We start from the raw sequence: 16749 nt of genomic DNA on the forward strand, positions 1-16749 counted from the left end.
TTCCCAGCAAATCTCACCAGCAGAATTCAAGTATTTTGTTTTCGTCTTCTTAAGCACTGTCCTTCTCCTCACTTTCATTTCACCAAACCTTGCTAAGCATCCTGAGGCAGGACATGACTAAGTAACTGGCACAGTATCACAACCACCTGACTCCAGGGATGATCCAAGCTCCTAAAAATCTGAGGAAACTCAATTGCTGCAATAATATTTGCAGATTGCAGCCAAGAGAATAAAGAACAAGAAAATAAATATGATAGAACATGAAGCCTACAGAGACTTCCCTGAGCCCCATCAGAGTCAACAACAGGGCAAGGGTTGAGTTTCGTGGCACAAAACATTACCAGTGCTGAAGCCTGAGAGCAGACAGGGCTGGTGCAGGGTGAGAGCATCCTGGGTCCAGCACAAGGGTGGTGGGAAGGCAGCTATGGTCTCATAGACAGGAGACTGAATTACAGGTCTCCAAGACCCATCCTCTTCGACAGTCCTGATGTATCAAAGTCACAGTCACTTTCAGGACTTTCCAAAGATATATTCTGTTATGACTGTAACCCAGTAACCCAAGGGGAGGCTGGGACCCAAAGGCAGCTCCTTGCCAGGGGGGAAGGGGCTCTCGAGGGGTGGGAAAAGCAGCAGTGTCTCCCATTACAGGTACTCCTTCCACCCCAGAATATGTTCTAGCAACCAGTATGGACATGCTGGGAGACCCAAAGGGGGACACACAGACCACTTCAAATAATAATAAAAAAAATTAATTCAAGAATGGATTTAGCAGTTGGCTAATTTAGTTGCCAAAGAACCACCCAAAGTCTTTGCTAATTCTTTGTCTTTTCAGCTATATCCCAAAGAAAGGCTTTCAGCTAGCTGTTACACAGAGATCCCTGGCAATAAAACCACCTAAAGCCAGATGGTGCTAAACAGCCCAATTGCTCCCAAGGCAGCTACAGAAATAAACAGGTGATTCAGCCACTTGAGAGTAATGACTCTGACTCAACCCCCAAACACACCACTGAGAGGAAAGAAAATCAAGTCAGTGATATGTAACCATTTCATCTTCAGCAATGGCTTCCAGGTGATGGGAGAGCTCTGCCGAGGACACAGCTCTAAGGCCATGTGGGCAGTGAATAAATGCAAAACCTTACTAGGTGAATGCTGCAGAAACCCAAAAGCAGACCAAGCTCCTGATACATACACACTGCCCAAACTTTTCCATGCTTTGCCTGACCCATAGGCAGGCAGGAGGAGGGGGATAGGGTCTCCTGGCTAGGAAGCCCTCAAAAACTCCGAAAAAAAAAAAAAAATCAAGCTGGGCAAGTTGCTTATCACTTACACCATTTTTCCCCTTCACTTTAGTATCTTGAAGCTTCTCTGCATGAGAGCGCCTGTTGAGCACCTTCCACAGCAGGAAGGTGTCATCTTCACCCAATGATTCAAGAGCCCTAAGAATTGTGGGTATTATTTTTTCTTAAATCTTCTTCTTAATCCCATAATTCCACAACATACCACTGAATCAGAGCTTAGCAGGATTCCAGAAAGGAACAGAGTTTTAAACAGATAATGAAATCTCCACATTTTTGTTTGATAGGATTGAAAAAACAGAACAGAGGAGACAGAACGTGCCAGATGGGCAGATTATTTCATACTTTTCCTTAATATGATTTCTCCAACCTGAAGCATCTGGTAATTCTGCTATCAGAGATCAGATACTAGTTAAACTGGACAGGCAGACTGATCTAACATAGCAATTTATATTTTCCCACTACATGTATGAGGGGGTTCCCATTAAGTCATACATCATAGAACAAAACATCTGTGCAGAAAATCTAGTATCAAATCAGGGAATATGAGCAGCCCTTAGGATCCCACATAAACATGCTTCACTTGCAATAAAGAAAACAACACATCTTCTTAAACCCCCTCACCCCTTGTAGGCAAGCAGAAAATGCTATGAATTTATCAACAATAAAATTCACACATCAGCCTTGCTCTTCCCAGCTTTTGTAGAAAACTAAAGAAAATCTCTCCAGATCATTGGTTTGGAGATGTGTGCAGAAGTTCTGCAGTCTACAGGCAGCACCTTAGGTATTCCAATCTAGAAGCAATAATTGTTTTCCAGAACAGGCAGAAATCTCATCTTGAAGTCCAAAAAACTAATCAAGCAAGAGAGAAATGGGCTGCCCATGTCCACTTCATTTCCCCACTGTTCTGTTACAAGACTCAAAATAAGGTCCCTTGCATCACAATAGCATTCCTCCTTTATTTTAGCCCAAGGAGTAGGTTTTTCAGTCACCCAAGATGTAACACCATTCTCTGGTTCACCCTAAAAGCACCCTGCTTTACACACGCAACACAACCATTCTGCTCACAGTACTTTATGTGAATCAGTCCAGTGTAAATCCCAGTATTGCTTGAGTGGTCAACGGCAGGGTAGACTTTCTACTTCCCAGTCTAGGTAAACAGCCTCAGCTTTTAAGAAAAGAAAATATCTCAAACTGCATTATATAATTATATTGAAGATGCTAATCCAAGCTAATAAAAGACACCACTACAATTCCCCAAATCAAGACAAGCAAGGCACTCTGACATTCCTAGCCCCAGGAACAATCTAACCCTCTCCTAAGTGCCATTTTATCTCAAACATCTCTTGGACCATTTTTATCAGAGAAAAGCCCTCTCTCTCCTTTCTGCTGTGTCTGGCTCATCAGCTGGGACTCATGATGCCTCCTCATTGCCAACACCTGCAAACCACTCTGAGAAGGGACACCTGTGGCTATGACCCCTTAGCTATGCTGACCATGGGGTGCAGAGTCTAAATACAGAAAGACTACAAAACATGCCAAGTTCACTTTGGCCATAGTCACAAAGAGGGGACAGGAAAGTCTCCAAGAGGTCTGATCCAGCATAGCTCAGCACTCAGGAGAATGACTTGAAAGGGAAGAACAGGAATGACTGTAGGAACAGCTCACGTCCATAGGGATCCGAGATGATGAGGAGCCTTCAGCTGAACCCAATGGGCTCCACTATTATATATAAAGCTAAAACATGCTTTGTAATGCTTATCAGCTGGAGGGTTTTCAACAGTTTTTCCCCACTAATGCTGCCATTTCAAAATCATTTAGGCTGATTTCCTTTGGCTTGAATCTATTTTAATCAGAGACCAGGATACTTGACTTAAATGGTTTGTACTAAACCCTCCATAAAATCAGCCATAAAATTGCATGTACAAAATAGCAAATGGATCTTGAAGTCAGAAGTGGAAAAAGCTGAAACTTTTTAAATACTCCAGCAAATTCAAGCCTATTCATTACCAGGCCAACTGCTCTCTAACAATGCCAAGACAATTAATCCTTAAAAAAACCCAAACAGAACAAAATGCACGCTGACCAAATCACAATCCTGAAGTTCTTACATAGATAAAAGACACCAGGTTATGCTGCTGTAGTCAGTACTCCCAAATTCTCTCCAAAGTATTAGCACAGGTCTACATTGACACATATTTAATAAATTGCTGTGTCTGCTCTGTCCTCTCCACCACCCTCCCATGAAATGATGTATAATGGCACTGAGGAAGAATACAATGCAAACCTAAAAATGTCACAATTAATCCTTTTCTCTCCCCACCCCCCCAAAGATCTGAAAAAAAATTACTTCTCAAATTAATTCCTACAAAGTAATGCTGGCTCTGCTAGAAGTCAGAGTTCTGGATGAGAAATGAAAATAAGAAGCTCAGACTCAGGAAACTGCTAGAGAAGGTCTCACTTCAAGGATTTGTCATTGTAGTGGGATTTGCATATCACACAGTCAAAGGTGCAATTCCTACCTGCAATTCATTCGGTCCATAACGAATCATTCCAGCAGAATTGGAGCCTGGGCCTTCAATCCCTTTGAAAATTCATCCAAATATTTCTGTTGTCAGAAACTGACAGCCTTAAAAACTCTGAGTAGCTGTTTGAAATTCATGCAGCATGAAGAGAAGTGATGGAACAAAAAGCTCTCCATGCACTCACATCCTTAACAATTTGCCAGTACACTGGAGACATGGAGCTGCATCCCCTTGCTGCATGATTTTCATTGGTTTGCAGATGCCAAGCAATGGCTTTTTCACTGCCCTAGTGACACAGGAGTTGGACACCTATCTTTCAGAATCTGAATCTCTCTCAGCTCATTTTCTTTTATCAGAGATTTCACTCCAGGCCTGGACAAATTGACACTTTCCTATTTTCAGGAATGCTCTGCAAGCTATATCTAAAATTAACTTTCATCAAGATAAACTTACAGCACGTCTTTCCTCACACTCTTAACAAAATGGTTTGGCATCTCATTTAAAGTCTATTTTTCCTCTCTGCTTAGCAGGTAAACGCTGTTCCATCACCGTCATCCTCAAAGGTCATTCTGGTGGATGGATTTTGCCACCTGAGCCACTGGGCTCCCTCCAAAGGAGCCTGCACAGATGTCCCAGAGAAGATCCCTGCCTGTGTCCTAGAAGAAGGACTGCAGGAGCAGCCAGAGAGCCCCAGGGGTCTTGCAGGAACATGAGAGAGGGACAAGGGAGGAGAAGGGAAGAGTCTGTGCACAGTGAACAGCCCTTTGCTGACAGTTTTAGTATCGTCACTACCCCCCAAAGTAATGTATTGCTTCAGGAAAACAAAAAGAGAGAGAAGACTGGGAAGAAATAAAACTTTTTTTTTTTTCCTTGATAAATCATTTTTATGATCAGTTTCAGCCAAACTACATCAGTTGCTCATTACTGAGCAAGGCCCTGTGAGCAATGAGGGCAGAGTGAATGGCAGCACATGAGAAATGAAAGCAGCCATCACTCCTGGTTCTCAGATGATACCCAAACATGTACTTACTTGGTTGGACGATAATCTGGGATGGAACGATCCAGTGAAATTTTCTCACTGAGGTAGGAGTTGTAGCCATATTTCTCATGTGGTCCCTTTGCTTTCTCCTCCTCCTCAGGGGACAGGGTGGCAGGAAGCCCCCCTTTCCCACGTCCTCCATAGCCTTCAATGAGACCAAGTGATTTGGAGAGACCTCGAGAGAAAAAAACAAAACATCACCATCACTGCTAAAATCCATCACTTACTTCCAAGCTTTCAAAGAAACAAAAATAATCTGAAAATCCAGGGTGTTCTGCCTTGGTTTTCTGAGAACATTTAAATTCTAGTTCTTTGGCCCAATGCTGGAAAGAAAATTACTTGAAATTCTCCACGGCTCGGGCACACTGTTCCAGATAGCTCTGTCACCAGCATCAAACTGATAACCTGTCCCAGGGATCTGTGCATTTATTTAGCTGTTAGGAAGGTTATTTAGGCCTCCTTCCCACTCTCAGAGAGGTAATTACATGTAAGGTTAGATGTCCCCAGGAGAAGGATAGGTTGAACAGAGAAAAAGAATAAAATAGGGTTGGTTAACTGCCAGCTGAATGAATTTTTGCTCAGTGTGAACAGCGAACAGCATACAAATGTTACAGATTTAAAAACAATTTCCCCTCAAAGCTTTCTTATCTTTTAAAGTATAACATTCCCAGACCTTTATCAAGTGGAATTATTTATTTATATCTGCACAGCTGAAGAAAATAGGCAAAATTCAAAATGAGCTGCACAAAAAAGAGCTTTATTGATGATCTGGTGGTGATTGTGGGATTGTTCATGTTTGTGTTATTATTTACTTTACAGGACACTTGGAATATTCTTCATTTGCAGAGATTCACTCTTTTTGTTAGAAACAAACAAAAAAAATATTTATAATTTGTGTGGGGGGGGTTGTTGTTGGTTTTTGGGTTCTATTGTGGATTATATTCCTCTTTGTTTCCATGGCAGAGCCCTGACTCTCAGAGCAGAAGAGGCTGTCAGACCCCAGAGAATCATGTTGGACCCTTAAGATCATCAGGTCCTACCCTTCCCCCATCCCTGCCCAGGCCACCCCCACCCCATGTCCCTCATCCCCACATCTCCAGGGCTCTCAAACCCCTCCAGGGATGATGGGGACTCCAGCCCTGCCCTGGGCAGCCTGGGCCAGGCCCCGACAACCCTTTCCAGGCAGAAATTGTTCCCCAGCTCCAACCTAAACCTCCCCTGGCACAACTTGAGTTGTGCCAAAAGTTCCTCTTGTCCCATCCCTTGTTCCTTGGGAGCAGAGCCCGACCCCCCCTGGCTCCAACCTCCTCTCAGGGGGTTGCAGAGAGCCAGAAGGTCTCCCCTCAGCCTCCTCTGCTCCAACACCCCCAGGGCCCTCAGCTGCTCCTGGGCAGACTTGTGCTCCAGACCCTTCCCCAGCTCCATTCCCTTCTCTGGACACACTCCAACCCCTCAATGTCCTTCTGGTTGTGCGGGGCCCAGAACTGACCCCAGGACTGGAGCTGCAGCCTCAGCAGTGCCCAGCACAGGGGGATGATCCCTGCCCTGCTCCTGCTGCCCACACCAGGGCTGGTACCAGCCAGGGTGATGGTGGCCACCTTGGCCACCTGGGCCAACACAGTGGCTCACATTCAGTCACTGCCTACCAACACTCCCAGGTCTTTTTCCACCAGGAACTTTCCAGCCACTCTTCTCCCAGGCTGAAGCACTGCCTGAGGTTGTGGTGACACAAATGCAGAACCTGACTCTAAACTTTATTGAATCTCACAAAGTTGGCCTTGGCCCATCAATCCAGGCTGCCCAAATCCCTCATCACCACTGATGCTTTTGAAGGGACAAAACGTTTGAAGTCATGCACAGGGTTTCACCATGTCTAGCTCCTGAACCTACCACAGATTTCCAGTGCCATTACCCTGGAAAGAATACGCTGCCTCCACATCTACAAGACAGATTTAAATAATTTTTCTTCAAAAGCAGTATTTTGAGACAGTCAAATTACCTACAAATGTAAACCACAGTTTGAAGCACTTGAATAGAAATTACTATTATTATTCTTTCTTCTGACAAGGAAGCTCTAAACAGCCTTCCCTTCTAGAGAACTTCTGAGAGTTGATACAGTCCCTCTGACTGCACTGGTCTTGATTAGATTTTTATCCCAGGACAATAATAACAAACCAACTGCATGGAGCAGTTGGCTGTGGTGTGGGGATGGATTAGATATCCCACCTGCTTTTCCATCTCTAGACTTAGCAACAGCCAGAGGACCAGGTCAAGAAAGCTGGGAAAGATGAACTTATACTGGAGGCTGTGTTTTCATACTGTATTTTTGTAGCACTTCTTGAGGAGTACTGGCAAAGAAGGCCAGCAGATTGCTCTGTCTAAGCCCAAACAGCTGGCAGGACGAGGTTCAGCTAGTTTACAAAGAGATACCCATTTCATTTCAGACATAGACTCCAACAGGATAAAGGAGTATTTTAAAAAACTTACTCTCAGGAAGAGAGAGTTCATTCAAAATGTCTATTTCTTTACCAAAATCCGATCTTTTCTACAGGAACAGCTCACCTGTAGATGCCTACAATGCCTTAGGGTACCCTAGATCATGTCCTGCTTCTTGTTACACCAAAAAGACAAAAGGGTTTCTTCAGTTCATCAGCAGAGGGTTTTACCACTATATACATTATAACAGAAATGCAGGTTTTTTTCAATTTAGTTGCTTCCTCTTTGCTTTCCCCCTGAAAGGTTTCCCCCAATATCTGTAAGAAGTTGCTTTACTGCCTACAAAGCTTGTTCTTGGCCAGAAAGACTGAAGCAGTGACATGTAACAGAGAGACTGTCAAGCCCTTCCACAGCATCTTACATGGTCTTGCTTCTACTACAGGTATCCTTGGGATCTACAAGTTTGTTTTTTCCAGTTTGGTTTGCTTTCCCTCAATTGCTTTAACAGATTTCTCACTTCCCCTATGCTTTTGGCTATTGGTGCCATGTAAGAAGGGCTGAACAGAGCTGCAAACTTTCCTCTTATTTCTGCATAGGAACTACTCAGTCCTTCTGCTACTATAAACCCTACATCTGTCAATACAGACAAATCTGTGTCATTGAACTTCAGGCATCAATTAAGGAGATCAATTCATACATGTTGGTCAGGGCACTCCTGAAACACCTTCACCTCTCTTTCAACACCAACTAGGAGAGTAAATGCACCCCAGGGACAATCACAAAGACAAATATTCCCAGGTGTGATGTGACAGGGAGGGTCTCCATGTCTGTATCTGTGATGGTTGAAGATCATAGAATCATAGAATCATAGAATCATAGAACTGGTTGGGTTGGAAGGGACCTCAGAGATCATCAAGTCCAACCCTTGAACCACCGTTGCAGTTGCTAGCCCATGGCACTGAGTGCCACATCCAGTCTCTTTTTAAATATCTCCAGGGACGGAGAATCCACCACTTCAGTGGGCAGCCCATTCCAATGTCTGATCACTCTCTCCGTAAAGAAATTCTTCCTAATATCTAACCTAAACTTCCCCTGGCACAACTTAAGACCATCTCCTCCTCTACCTCGGGCTGTCAGAAGGGTTCATCCTCGCAATGTCACTTTGGTGGATAGATATTGAAGTAAGATTCAAGAAATGTTTGGCAAGAACAGTAGTTCCTGTCTAAATAGAAGAGGAAGAAATTTGCTTCCAACTGGCTGAAAAGGTGCCTCAGGAGAGGCAGGACTGAAAACAAATGGCTACAGCCAATCCATTCACAATTGCACTTTTATTAGCCCCATTTCAGGGCTGCATGAAGAAGGGAACAACTCTGAAGGGTTTTGCTGTAACTTCAGACATTATCCTCACTCCATTCCCTGGAGTTCCTTCATGGGGGCTGGGATCCAGGGAAAGCTGCTCTGTAGCAGGTAGCTCCTTGGGCTTTGCATTAACCCACATTTGGGTGCAGACATCCACGTGTTTCCCAAGCCTAAAGGAGAGAGAGGCCAGTAGCCCATCTCCCTGAGAGGATCTCATGTCTCTTGCATGCCTCTTCCTCTCTTTGCTCCCCTTCTTCCCACCCATCACAACTGATCTCCAAATGGCCTTTTTTCAGTCCCCATTAAACCACTGTGGTCATGGCCTACATCAGAAGCCAAGATCTTAAGGTTGCACCTACTGGAGGTGGCACACACCCCTTCTATCCTTTTGTTTGCCCTTCACAGCCTGCATGGTTTGAGACCATCTAGGTCTCAAAGGACAAGTGATCTCTCACATTGAGTTAAACGGCAAAATACTACAAATCAAGTGCTTCTGGTGATGCAGAAAGGAGCCATCCTCTCTGGAGCCCTTTAATCCCCCACACAACCATCCAAGGCTGGTTTTGCAGAACAGCATTCTGCTGGCTCCTCTTGCTAGCACGTGCTTGTAAAAACTTTACACTTTGATAATCTGTAGCCCTTTGGCAAAGCTGCTTGAAATTGGCCCAAAAAGGAAGAAGAAAGAACAAAAGCATGATCCCATCTACTTACTGCCTTGAAGAACTGGGCTAAAAAGTTAGAGTCAGAATTGTGCCCAAGACATGGACCGAATTCCTTTTTCATTTTGGGAAGACAGCAAAGCAGAGAGCCCACTGCCAACATTGTCTCTCCCCATGTTGGTTCTGGTCTATCTGTAGAGGTAAAGAGCACTAATCCCTCTCCCCCCACAAAAAAACCCAAAAAAACAAACAAGCAAACAAAAAGACCAAACCCCTCCCCAAAAAAAGAACTTGACTTCCGGAGAGCAGATTTTGGCCTATTCAGAAGACTTGTTCAGAGTATACCCTGGGAAATAGCCCTTGAAAACAGAGGGGTTCAGGAGGGATGGTCGTACTTCAAGTAGCAAGTTTTGAAAGCACAAGAGCAGGCTGTCCCAGTGTGCCGAAAGGAGAGCCGGCGGGGAAGACGACCGGTCTGGCTGAATTGGGAGACTCTGAAAGAAATTAGGGTTAAGAAGAGGGCCTACCAATTATGGAAAAAAGGGCTAACTACTCAAGAGGAATTTAGGAATATAGTTAAGTCATGTAGAAAGAAAATCAGAGAGACAAAGGCACAATGTGAACAGAATCTCGCCACCTCTGTGAAGGATAACAAAAAGTTCTTCTACAAATACATCAGCAGCAAAAAAAGAAGGGGCAAGGAAAACATCCATTCCTTACTGGACACGGGTGGGAATATAGTTGTCAAAGATGAAGAAAAGGCTGAGGTATTTAACACCTTCTTTACCTTGGTTTTCAACAGAAAGACAGGTTACCCTGAAGACAGATGGCTTCTGGAGCTTATAGAAGGTGACAGGAATCTAAACAGCCCCCCTGTAATCCTGAAGGACACAGTCAGTGACATATTGAGATGCTTGGATCCCCACAAGTCTATGGGACCGGATGGGATCCATCCAAGGGTGATGAAGGAGCTGGCAGAAGAGCTCGCCAAGCCTCTCTCCATCATCTACCAACAGTCCTGGCTCACTGGGGATGTCCCAGATGACTGTAAGTTGGCGAATGTCACGCCAATCCACAAAAAGGGCCGGAAAGAGGACCCAGGAAACTATAGGCCCGTCAGCCTGACCTCAGTGCCTGGCAGGGTCATGGAACAGATCATCCTCAGTGCAATCACACAGCACCTGCAGGATGGACAAGGGATCAGACCCAGCCAGCACGGGTTTAGAAAGGGCAGGTCATGCCTGCCCAACCTGATCTCCTTTTATCATCAGGTGACCCGACTGGTGGATGAGGGGAAGGCTGTGGATGTGGTCTACCTGATCTTCAGCAAAGCGTTTGACACGGTCTCCCACAGCAAACTCCTGAAGAAGCTGTCAGCCCACAGCTTGGACAGGGGCACTCTGTGCTGGGTTAGGAACTGGCTGGAGGGCTGGGCCCAGAGAGTGGTGCTGAACAGTGTTGATCCAGTTGGCGGCCGGTCACTGGTGGTGTCCCCCAGGGATCAGTGTTGGGCCCAGTTCTGTTCAATATCTTTATTGATGATTTAGATCTAGAGGGAATTGAGTCCGCCATCAGCAAATTCGCAGACAACACTAAGCTGGGGGGGAGTGTGGATCAGCTGGAAGACAGGAGGGCTCTGCAGAGGGACCTGGACAGACTGGAGAGTTGGGCTGATTCCAATGGGATGAGGTTCAACACGGCCAAGTGCCGGGTCCTGCACTTTGGTCACAACAACCCCATGCAGCGCTACAGGCTGGGGACAGAGTGGTTGGAGAGCAGCCAGGCAGAAAGGGACCTGGGAGTCTGGATTGACAGGAAGCTGAACATGAGGCAGCAGTGTGCCCAGGTGGCCAAGAAGGCCAATGGCATCCTGGCCTGTATCAGGAACAGCGTCACCAGCAGGTCCAGGGAAGGGATTCTGCCCCTGTACTCAGCGCTGGTGAGGCCACACCTCAAGTACTGTGTCCAGTTCTGGGCCCCTCAGCTCAGTTCAGGAAGGATATCGAGGTCCTGGAGCAGGTCCAAAGGAGGGCAACCAGGCTGGTGAAGAGACTCGAGCACAGACCCTATGAGGAGAGGCTGAGGAAGCTGGGGGTGTTCAGCCTAAAGAAGAGGCGGCTCAGGGGAGACCTCATCTCTCTCTACAAGTCCCTGAAAGGAGGTTGTAGCCAGGCGGGGGTTGGTCTCTTTTGCCAGACGACTTTCAACAAGACAAGATGGCATGGTCTTAAGTTGTGCCAGGGGAAGTTTAGGTTAGATATTAGAAAGAATTTCTTTACGGAGAGAGTGATCAGACATTGGAATGGGCTGTCCAGGGAAGTAGTGGATTCTCCGTCCCTGGAGATATTTAAAAAGAGACTGGATGTGGCACTCAGTGCCACGGTCTAGCAACCGCAACGGTGGTTCAAGGGTTGGACTTGATGATCTCTGAGGTCCCTTCCAACCCAGCCAATTCTATGATTCTATGATTCTATGACATCAGACCCCCTGAGGACTGACAAAGTTGGTTTTCTTCAAGAGATAATATAAAAATGTAATCTCTACAGCAAAATTATTCCTCGACTGAGTACACTTATAGTAAATATATTACTCTCTCCTTAAACTAGCTGTGTATTTCATAAGCAGACAGGAGTTTCTTAGGCTGTAGAAAACCTTTGGTAAAATACAGTATGATGTGATACACAGCCTTCATTTAAAAAGCCCCTTGCCAAAAAGGCTCCCTGGGCAGCAGGAAAGATGGAAAAGCATCTTGCCACCTGTCAGGTGGAGGAGAACGTTAACCCTACAGATACAAATCTTAGCCAAGGAAGCTGCTTGTATCAAGGAAGCTAAGGGTAGAGGGAATAGTGTCTGGAATCAAAAGGCATTTCTGAGAGACAGAGGTCCTGAGCCTTTGCACTGGGAGTGGTGCAAAGAAAAGAGGAGGAAGTAACCTCAGAAAGATATCTGAAAAAGCAAATTTTTGGTTGCATCCTTCCTGCTGCATGAGTTGGAGAGTATGTATCACTCAGATTGAAAGTCACGGGCCTATAAAGAGGAACATGAAGAAATAAATAAGACCAAAGTGATACCGAAAAACAAGAGATGCATAAAGAGAAAATTCAAGTAAATGTCTTTGAAAAGTGCTGCTGTTATCAAGCAAAGCACCACAGACCTCCCAGCCCAAACAGCTCTCCCAGGCGCTCGGGCTCCTGGATTCACTTCAGCCAGAGATGATAGATAATAGGAAATTTCTGACTCAACGAAAAAAAGAGGAGAAACAATGAGGTAAGTGACCTAAGACATGCTGTGTGTTACACTGCAGACACTGCCTCTGCCTGACCTCTCAGTGAAGACAGACAAGGAACACGGCAAAGAGGCTATTAAGGGAATTTTATGAGAAACTGGCATAGATACCAAAGGGTGAAATGTCATTTGTAATGCTAGAAATTATATGAAACTGCTGCAGTTTTTAGAGTTGTCCTGCTGATCACTGCAAATAGAGACTGTCATGGAGAGGACTCATTAACAATAAGGGTAATTAGCAGAATAACCAGACACCAATTTTCCTTTGAAGCTGTGGTGAAACCCAAGACCCAGGATTTTATCTTTTCTCCCTGCAGCAGTTTTTACACATGTTTTGCCAGTCTTTGCTCAGACCTTTTGTTTATTAGACTAAGCAACACGAATTCCTCTGACTGTAGGTTAAACCTACACAACATGCAGCTGTGGGCTGTTAAAGGGCAATGGAAATTAGGGAGTAGGAAATACAACTGGCTCTATCAGCTTCCTTTGCACTTGCCTCCTCAAAGCATCCTTAGAGTCTACGAAAGGAAGCCAAAAGTAGGAGTAAAGGGGTCAGAAGATAAGAGATCACTTTGGGGGAGGGGTGGTAGCAACACAGATTTTAAAAATTAACTTCAGTACTTGAGTCCAGCTGAAAAATCAGTATACCCCTGAACCCTATGTAATTTTATCCAGTGTACATGCCAGGTATGTTTTTCTCGGAGAAGACCACTTCTGGAAAGCCAGTATGTATCCCCAAAATCAGATGCTGCTGCAGGATTCTGACATACATCTTACCCCTGCCCCTTGATAAAGGATCAATGCTATCACCTTCCATTTGGACAGTATTTTCCCAAGGAAGCTGCTCCTAAATCGTATCTGAACACTTCCCTCAGCTGCAAGCTGTTTGCTGTCCTTTGCCATGCAAACAATTTGTTAGTTTGCTGCAGAGATAAATAGGAACATGATGGCTGGCAAAAGGTGGTTTCAAGAAAATTCCAAACCTCTGGCTTCCTGCTGAATGACAAATGGGAACTCAAAAAAGGCAGCAGGTGAATGCTGCTGGGCCCACACTTGACAAGCAGGGATTTTAGATGGACACAAGCAAGCTGAAAATACAGAGTATTTAACATGTATTACAACATATCTCATCTTTGAAAAACCTCCTGTGGATGTAAAATTATTTGAATAATTCTCACTAAAATGAACGTGTCCAACAGAGAAGTGAGATTTCTCTTAAATAACCTTGGCATGGCAGTGTGTGAGAACCTCGTGCACTTTCCAGCAGCCCATCCAGGCAAGCACCAAAACAGGCTGCTCAGGTCAGGCACAGGTCCTCATTATTAAATACATTTCAGAATAGATTAGATGAACATCAGTATCAAGAATGATTTAAGTATAGCTGCGCTGCCATCATTATGGCATATGTCAAACAACATCAGCGTTTCTTGTACTCTATGAAATGTTGGGAGAAGCTGAACTTCACAGTTCTAAGTCTCTTTTGAAACGTTTTAACATAAACAGACATTTATACACATATATATATGCACATACATACACATGTTCAGAACTGAGGTTTTCTTATCTATATGGAAATGGAAACATGGAGAAATGATCTCAGAGCCAGAGCGTGGATGAGCACCCATTGCAAGGAGAACACAGCCATCAGAATTTCAAAGCCAGCCTCACAGTGTTCAGGACATTACATTACCAAGTTCTGGTTGCAAATAGTGATTTCCCTGATCAAGATTCACCTCATGCACAAAATAACAGAAATCCTTCAACTGGCTGAGGCTGTTTAGTTCAGAGGAATGATATAGTTGATTCTAAAACCCGGGACTAGTGGAAGAGCTTGGACATAGATCTGACCTTCCTGAAAGTCTGAAGGTATTAGCATCTACAATTCTGCTTCACATTTTTAAAGTTACTTGTTGGAAAAAAGGCATCTTTTAGTAACAGAACTGGTTTCGAGTTAGAAAACCATAGGCACTGCAGCTCAGCAGGGAGAGCAGGCTTCAATGCGAGCCTCAAACATAGGTATCTTGTTACAAAAGACAAGACTAAAAGTGATTTACATCCCAAGGAAAACCCCAGATACGTGCAGAACATTCTTGGCAATATAATTAGAGCCATATTCTTGCCAGGTTTGTACTGACACTACCACCCCAGATGTCCTGCTCTGGGAGCTCTCTCTTTCAAACAAAACACTCAAACCAAGAGGTTGATCGCTTAGGGTTGTTACAGGTTTGTCTGAGTGACATGTTCCACATTCTGCCCTTAGCATGGACATGGTTTCCTTCTGCTCCTCCCACCCTCACTTGGTGCTCAGCATCTGCAGGCTCAGCACCCACAGCACCCCTCTACCAGTTGTAGGAAAAGGGACTGGGATGTGACAGTGCTTTTGGGGTGAAATATGCTGGAATAAGACACGTCATTACAGCAGCAGTTGCAAGATGCACGTTATAAGAAAAGATCTATATTTTTGCAGTCAAGACATTGATATATTTGAGGCAGTTGCCAAGGAATGGAGTGACATGAGCAGCAGCTGACTCAAAATTCCAGCTACCAGGCTTGGATCTGCAGGGGGAGGGTGGATGAAACATATTTGCCAAAAAGGCAAAGAAAATAATGTGTTATAGCAATCTCATGCATTTCTTTCTCGAAGATATGAGACCATTAAATACAGTGTAGTCCATTCTCACCAGCAGCACAATCCTTTTGCCTCCAAACAGAGCTGCTGCTCAGGCACACTTCAGAGATGCTAAATGTCAGTCCTGGCACAGGACCACCCAGCCAAAGGTGGGGAGACAAGAATTTCTGAAATTCATTTTGCCCCCAGAGAAACTGCATTTAGAGTTACACCCACAGCAGGACAGGGCTACCCCTGGGAGCCAGAGCAGAGCCTCAAAGAAGATAACACAACCCAAAAAAACACACAATTTTTTAAAATCCTATTTGAGGGTTAAAAATAATATTTTGCACTTTTATTTTCACAAGGAATCTGTTATTTCCAGATCGTGTTTCTATAACAAGCTGTTAATGTTTGTGGTTTATTTTAATGTATGTTCTTGGTTTCCTTTTTGTAAAACATTTCCTGTCTCTATATATTAGTCTGTTGCAAAGTGGAAAGAAGTTGCCATTTGGTAAGAAAGGAAATGAAGAAATACTACACGGTAGTACAGACACCACAAACACAATGCTGGCTGCTCTGTTTTGGGTTTTATGGTTATGTGGCAGGTTACAGGTTCAACACACAAACTGTGTCAGCCCCATGCACTGGGCACCTTCACTGCCACCCATTGGGAGCCAGGACAGGAGAGGAAAGAAATCTGGAGATGGTCACCAAACCAGGCACCAGGTCAGGCTGTAGACCCTGACAGAGGTTGACAAGGCCAACCAAGGAGCTCCCTCCTTCTTCCCCAGTTCAAGCTCTCAAAGACTGGAGAAAGAAGGCAAGCATGGATGGGATTTTTAATACATGGCCCCAGGCAGAATTATCACATTTCTGAGACAATATGCCAAAAAGCTGGGAATCCATGCACAAAAAAAAAAAAAAAAAGGTATATGGGACACTACCTTAAGAAATACTGTTTTTTCAGAGGGGTGCTCAGCATGCACCCAAGGTTCTCAACAGGGACTCTTGGATCTATGTACCCCTCCCTGGGCCACCCCTCAATCTGCTTGTTCACAGGATGGTTTGGGTTGGAAGGAACCTTGAAGATCATGGAGTTCCAACTCCCTGCCGTGGTCAGGGACACCTCCCACAGCCCAAGGTGCTCCAAGCCCCATCCAACCTTCAACACTGCCAGGGATGGGGCAGCCACAGCTTCTCCGGGCAACCTGGGTTGATCCCTGTTGTTGATTTTGCCCTGTGAAGTTGCAGCAAAATGCCCATCTGTTTCATTAAGCTATTCTTTAAAGACCAGCATATTAGCGAAGAGATGACATTTCCAACAGTGGTCTTTTGCAAAAGAAGAACAGCAAATATCTTGAAGCCAACATGTAACTATTAACTGAAGCTGCAAGGAGAAACTCGGAGTTAAAATGTACATCTTCAGCAAGTCTGCCTGTGCTTCTTCCTGCTGCCTTTTACTGAGCTGTGAACTTACTACTTACTTTTTAATGTCAAGCAAGTCTATTTTACAGGGTTTTGCTTAGTGCATTTGATTTCT

The 16749-nt window shown here is 44.7% G+C and overlaps 1 protein-coding gene across 1 annotated transcript in view; it reads right to left on the bottom strand.

Moving 5' to 3' along the window:
* GALNT17 (polypeptide N-acetylgalactosaminyltransferase 17) overlaps positions 1-16749 on the bottom strand; it is a 216371-nt gene that overhangs the window by 154446 nt on the left and 45176 nt on the right. The window contains exon 2 of the mRNA XM_008501930.2: positions 4851-5034. Coding sequence (XP_008500152.1) covers positions 4851-5034 — 184 coding nt within the window. The remainder of the gene's footprint in view (positions 1-4850; positions 5035-16749) is intronic.

Source organism: Calypte anna, chromosome 19 (genome assembly GCF_003957555.1).
Source record: "Calypte anna isolate BGI_N300 chromosome 19, bCalAnn1_v1.p, whole genome shotgun sequence".
Classification (NCBI taxonomy): domain Eukaryota; kingdom Metazoa; phylum Chordata; class Aves; order Apodiformes; family Trochilidae; genus Calypte; species Calypte anna.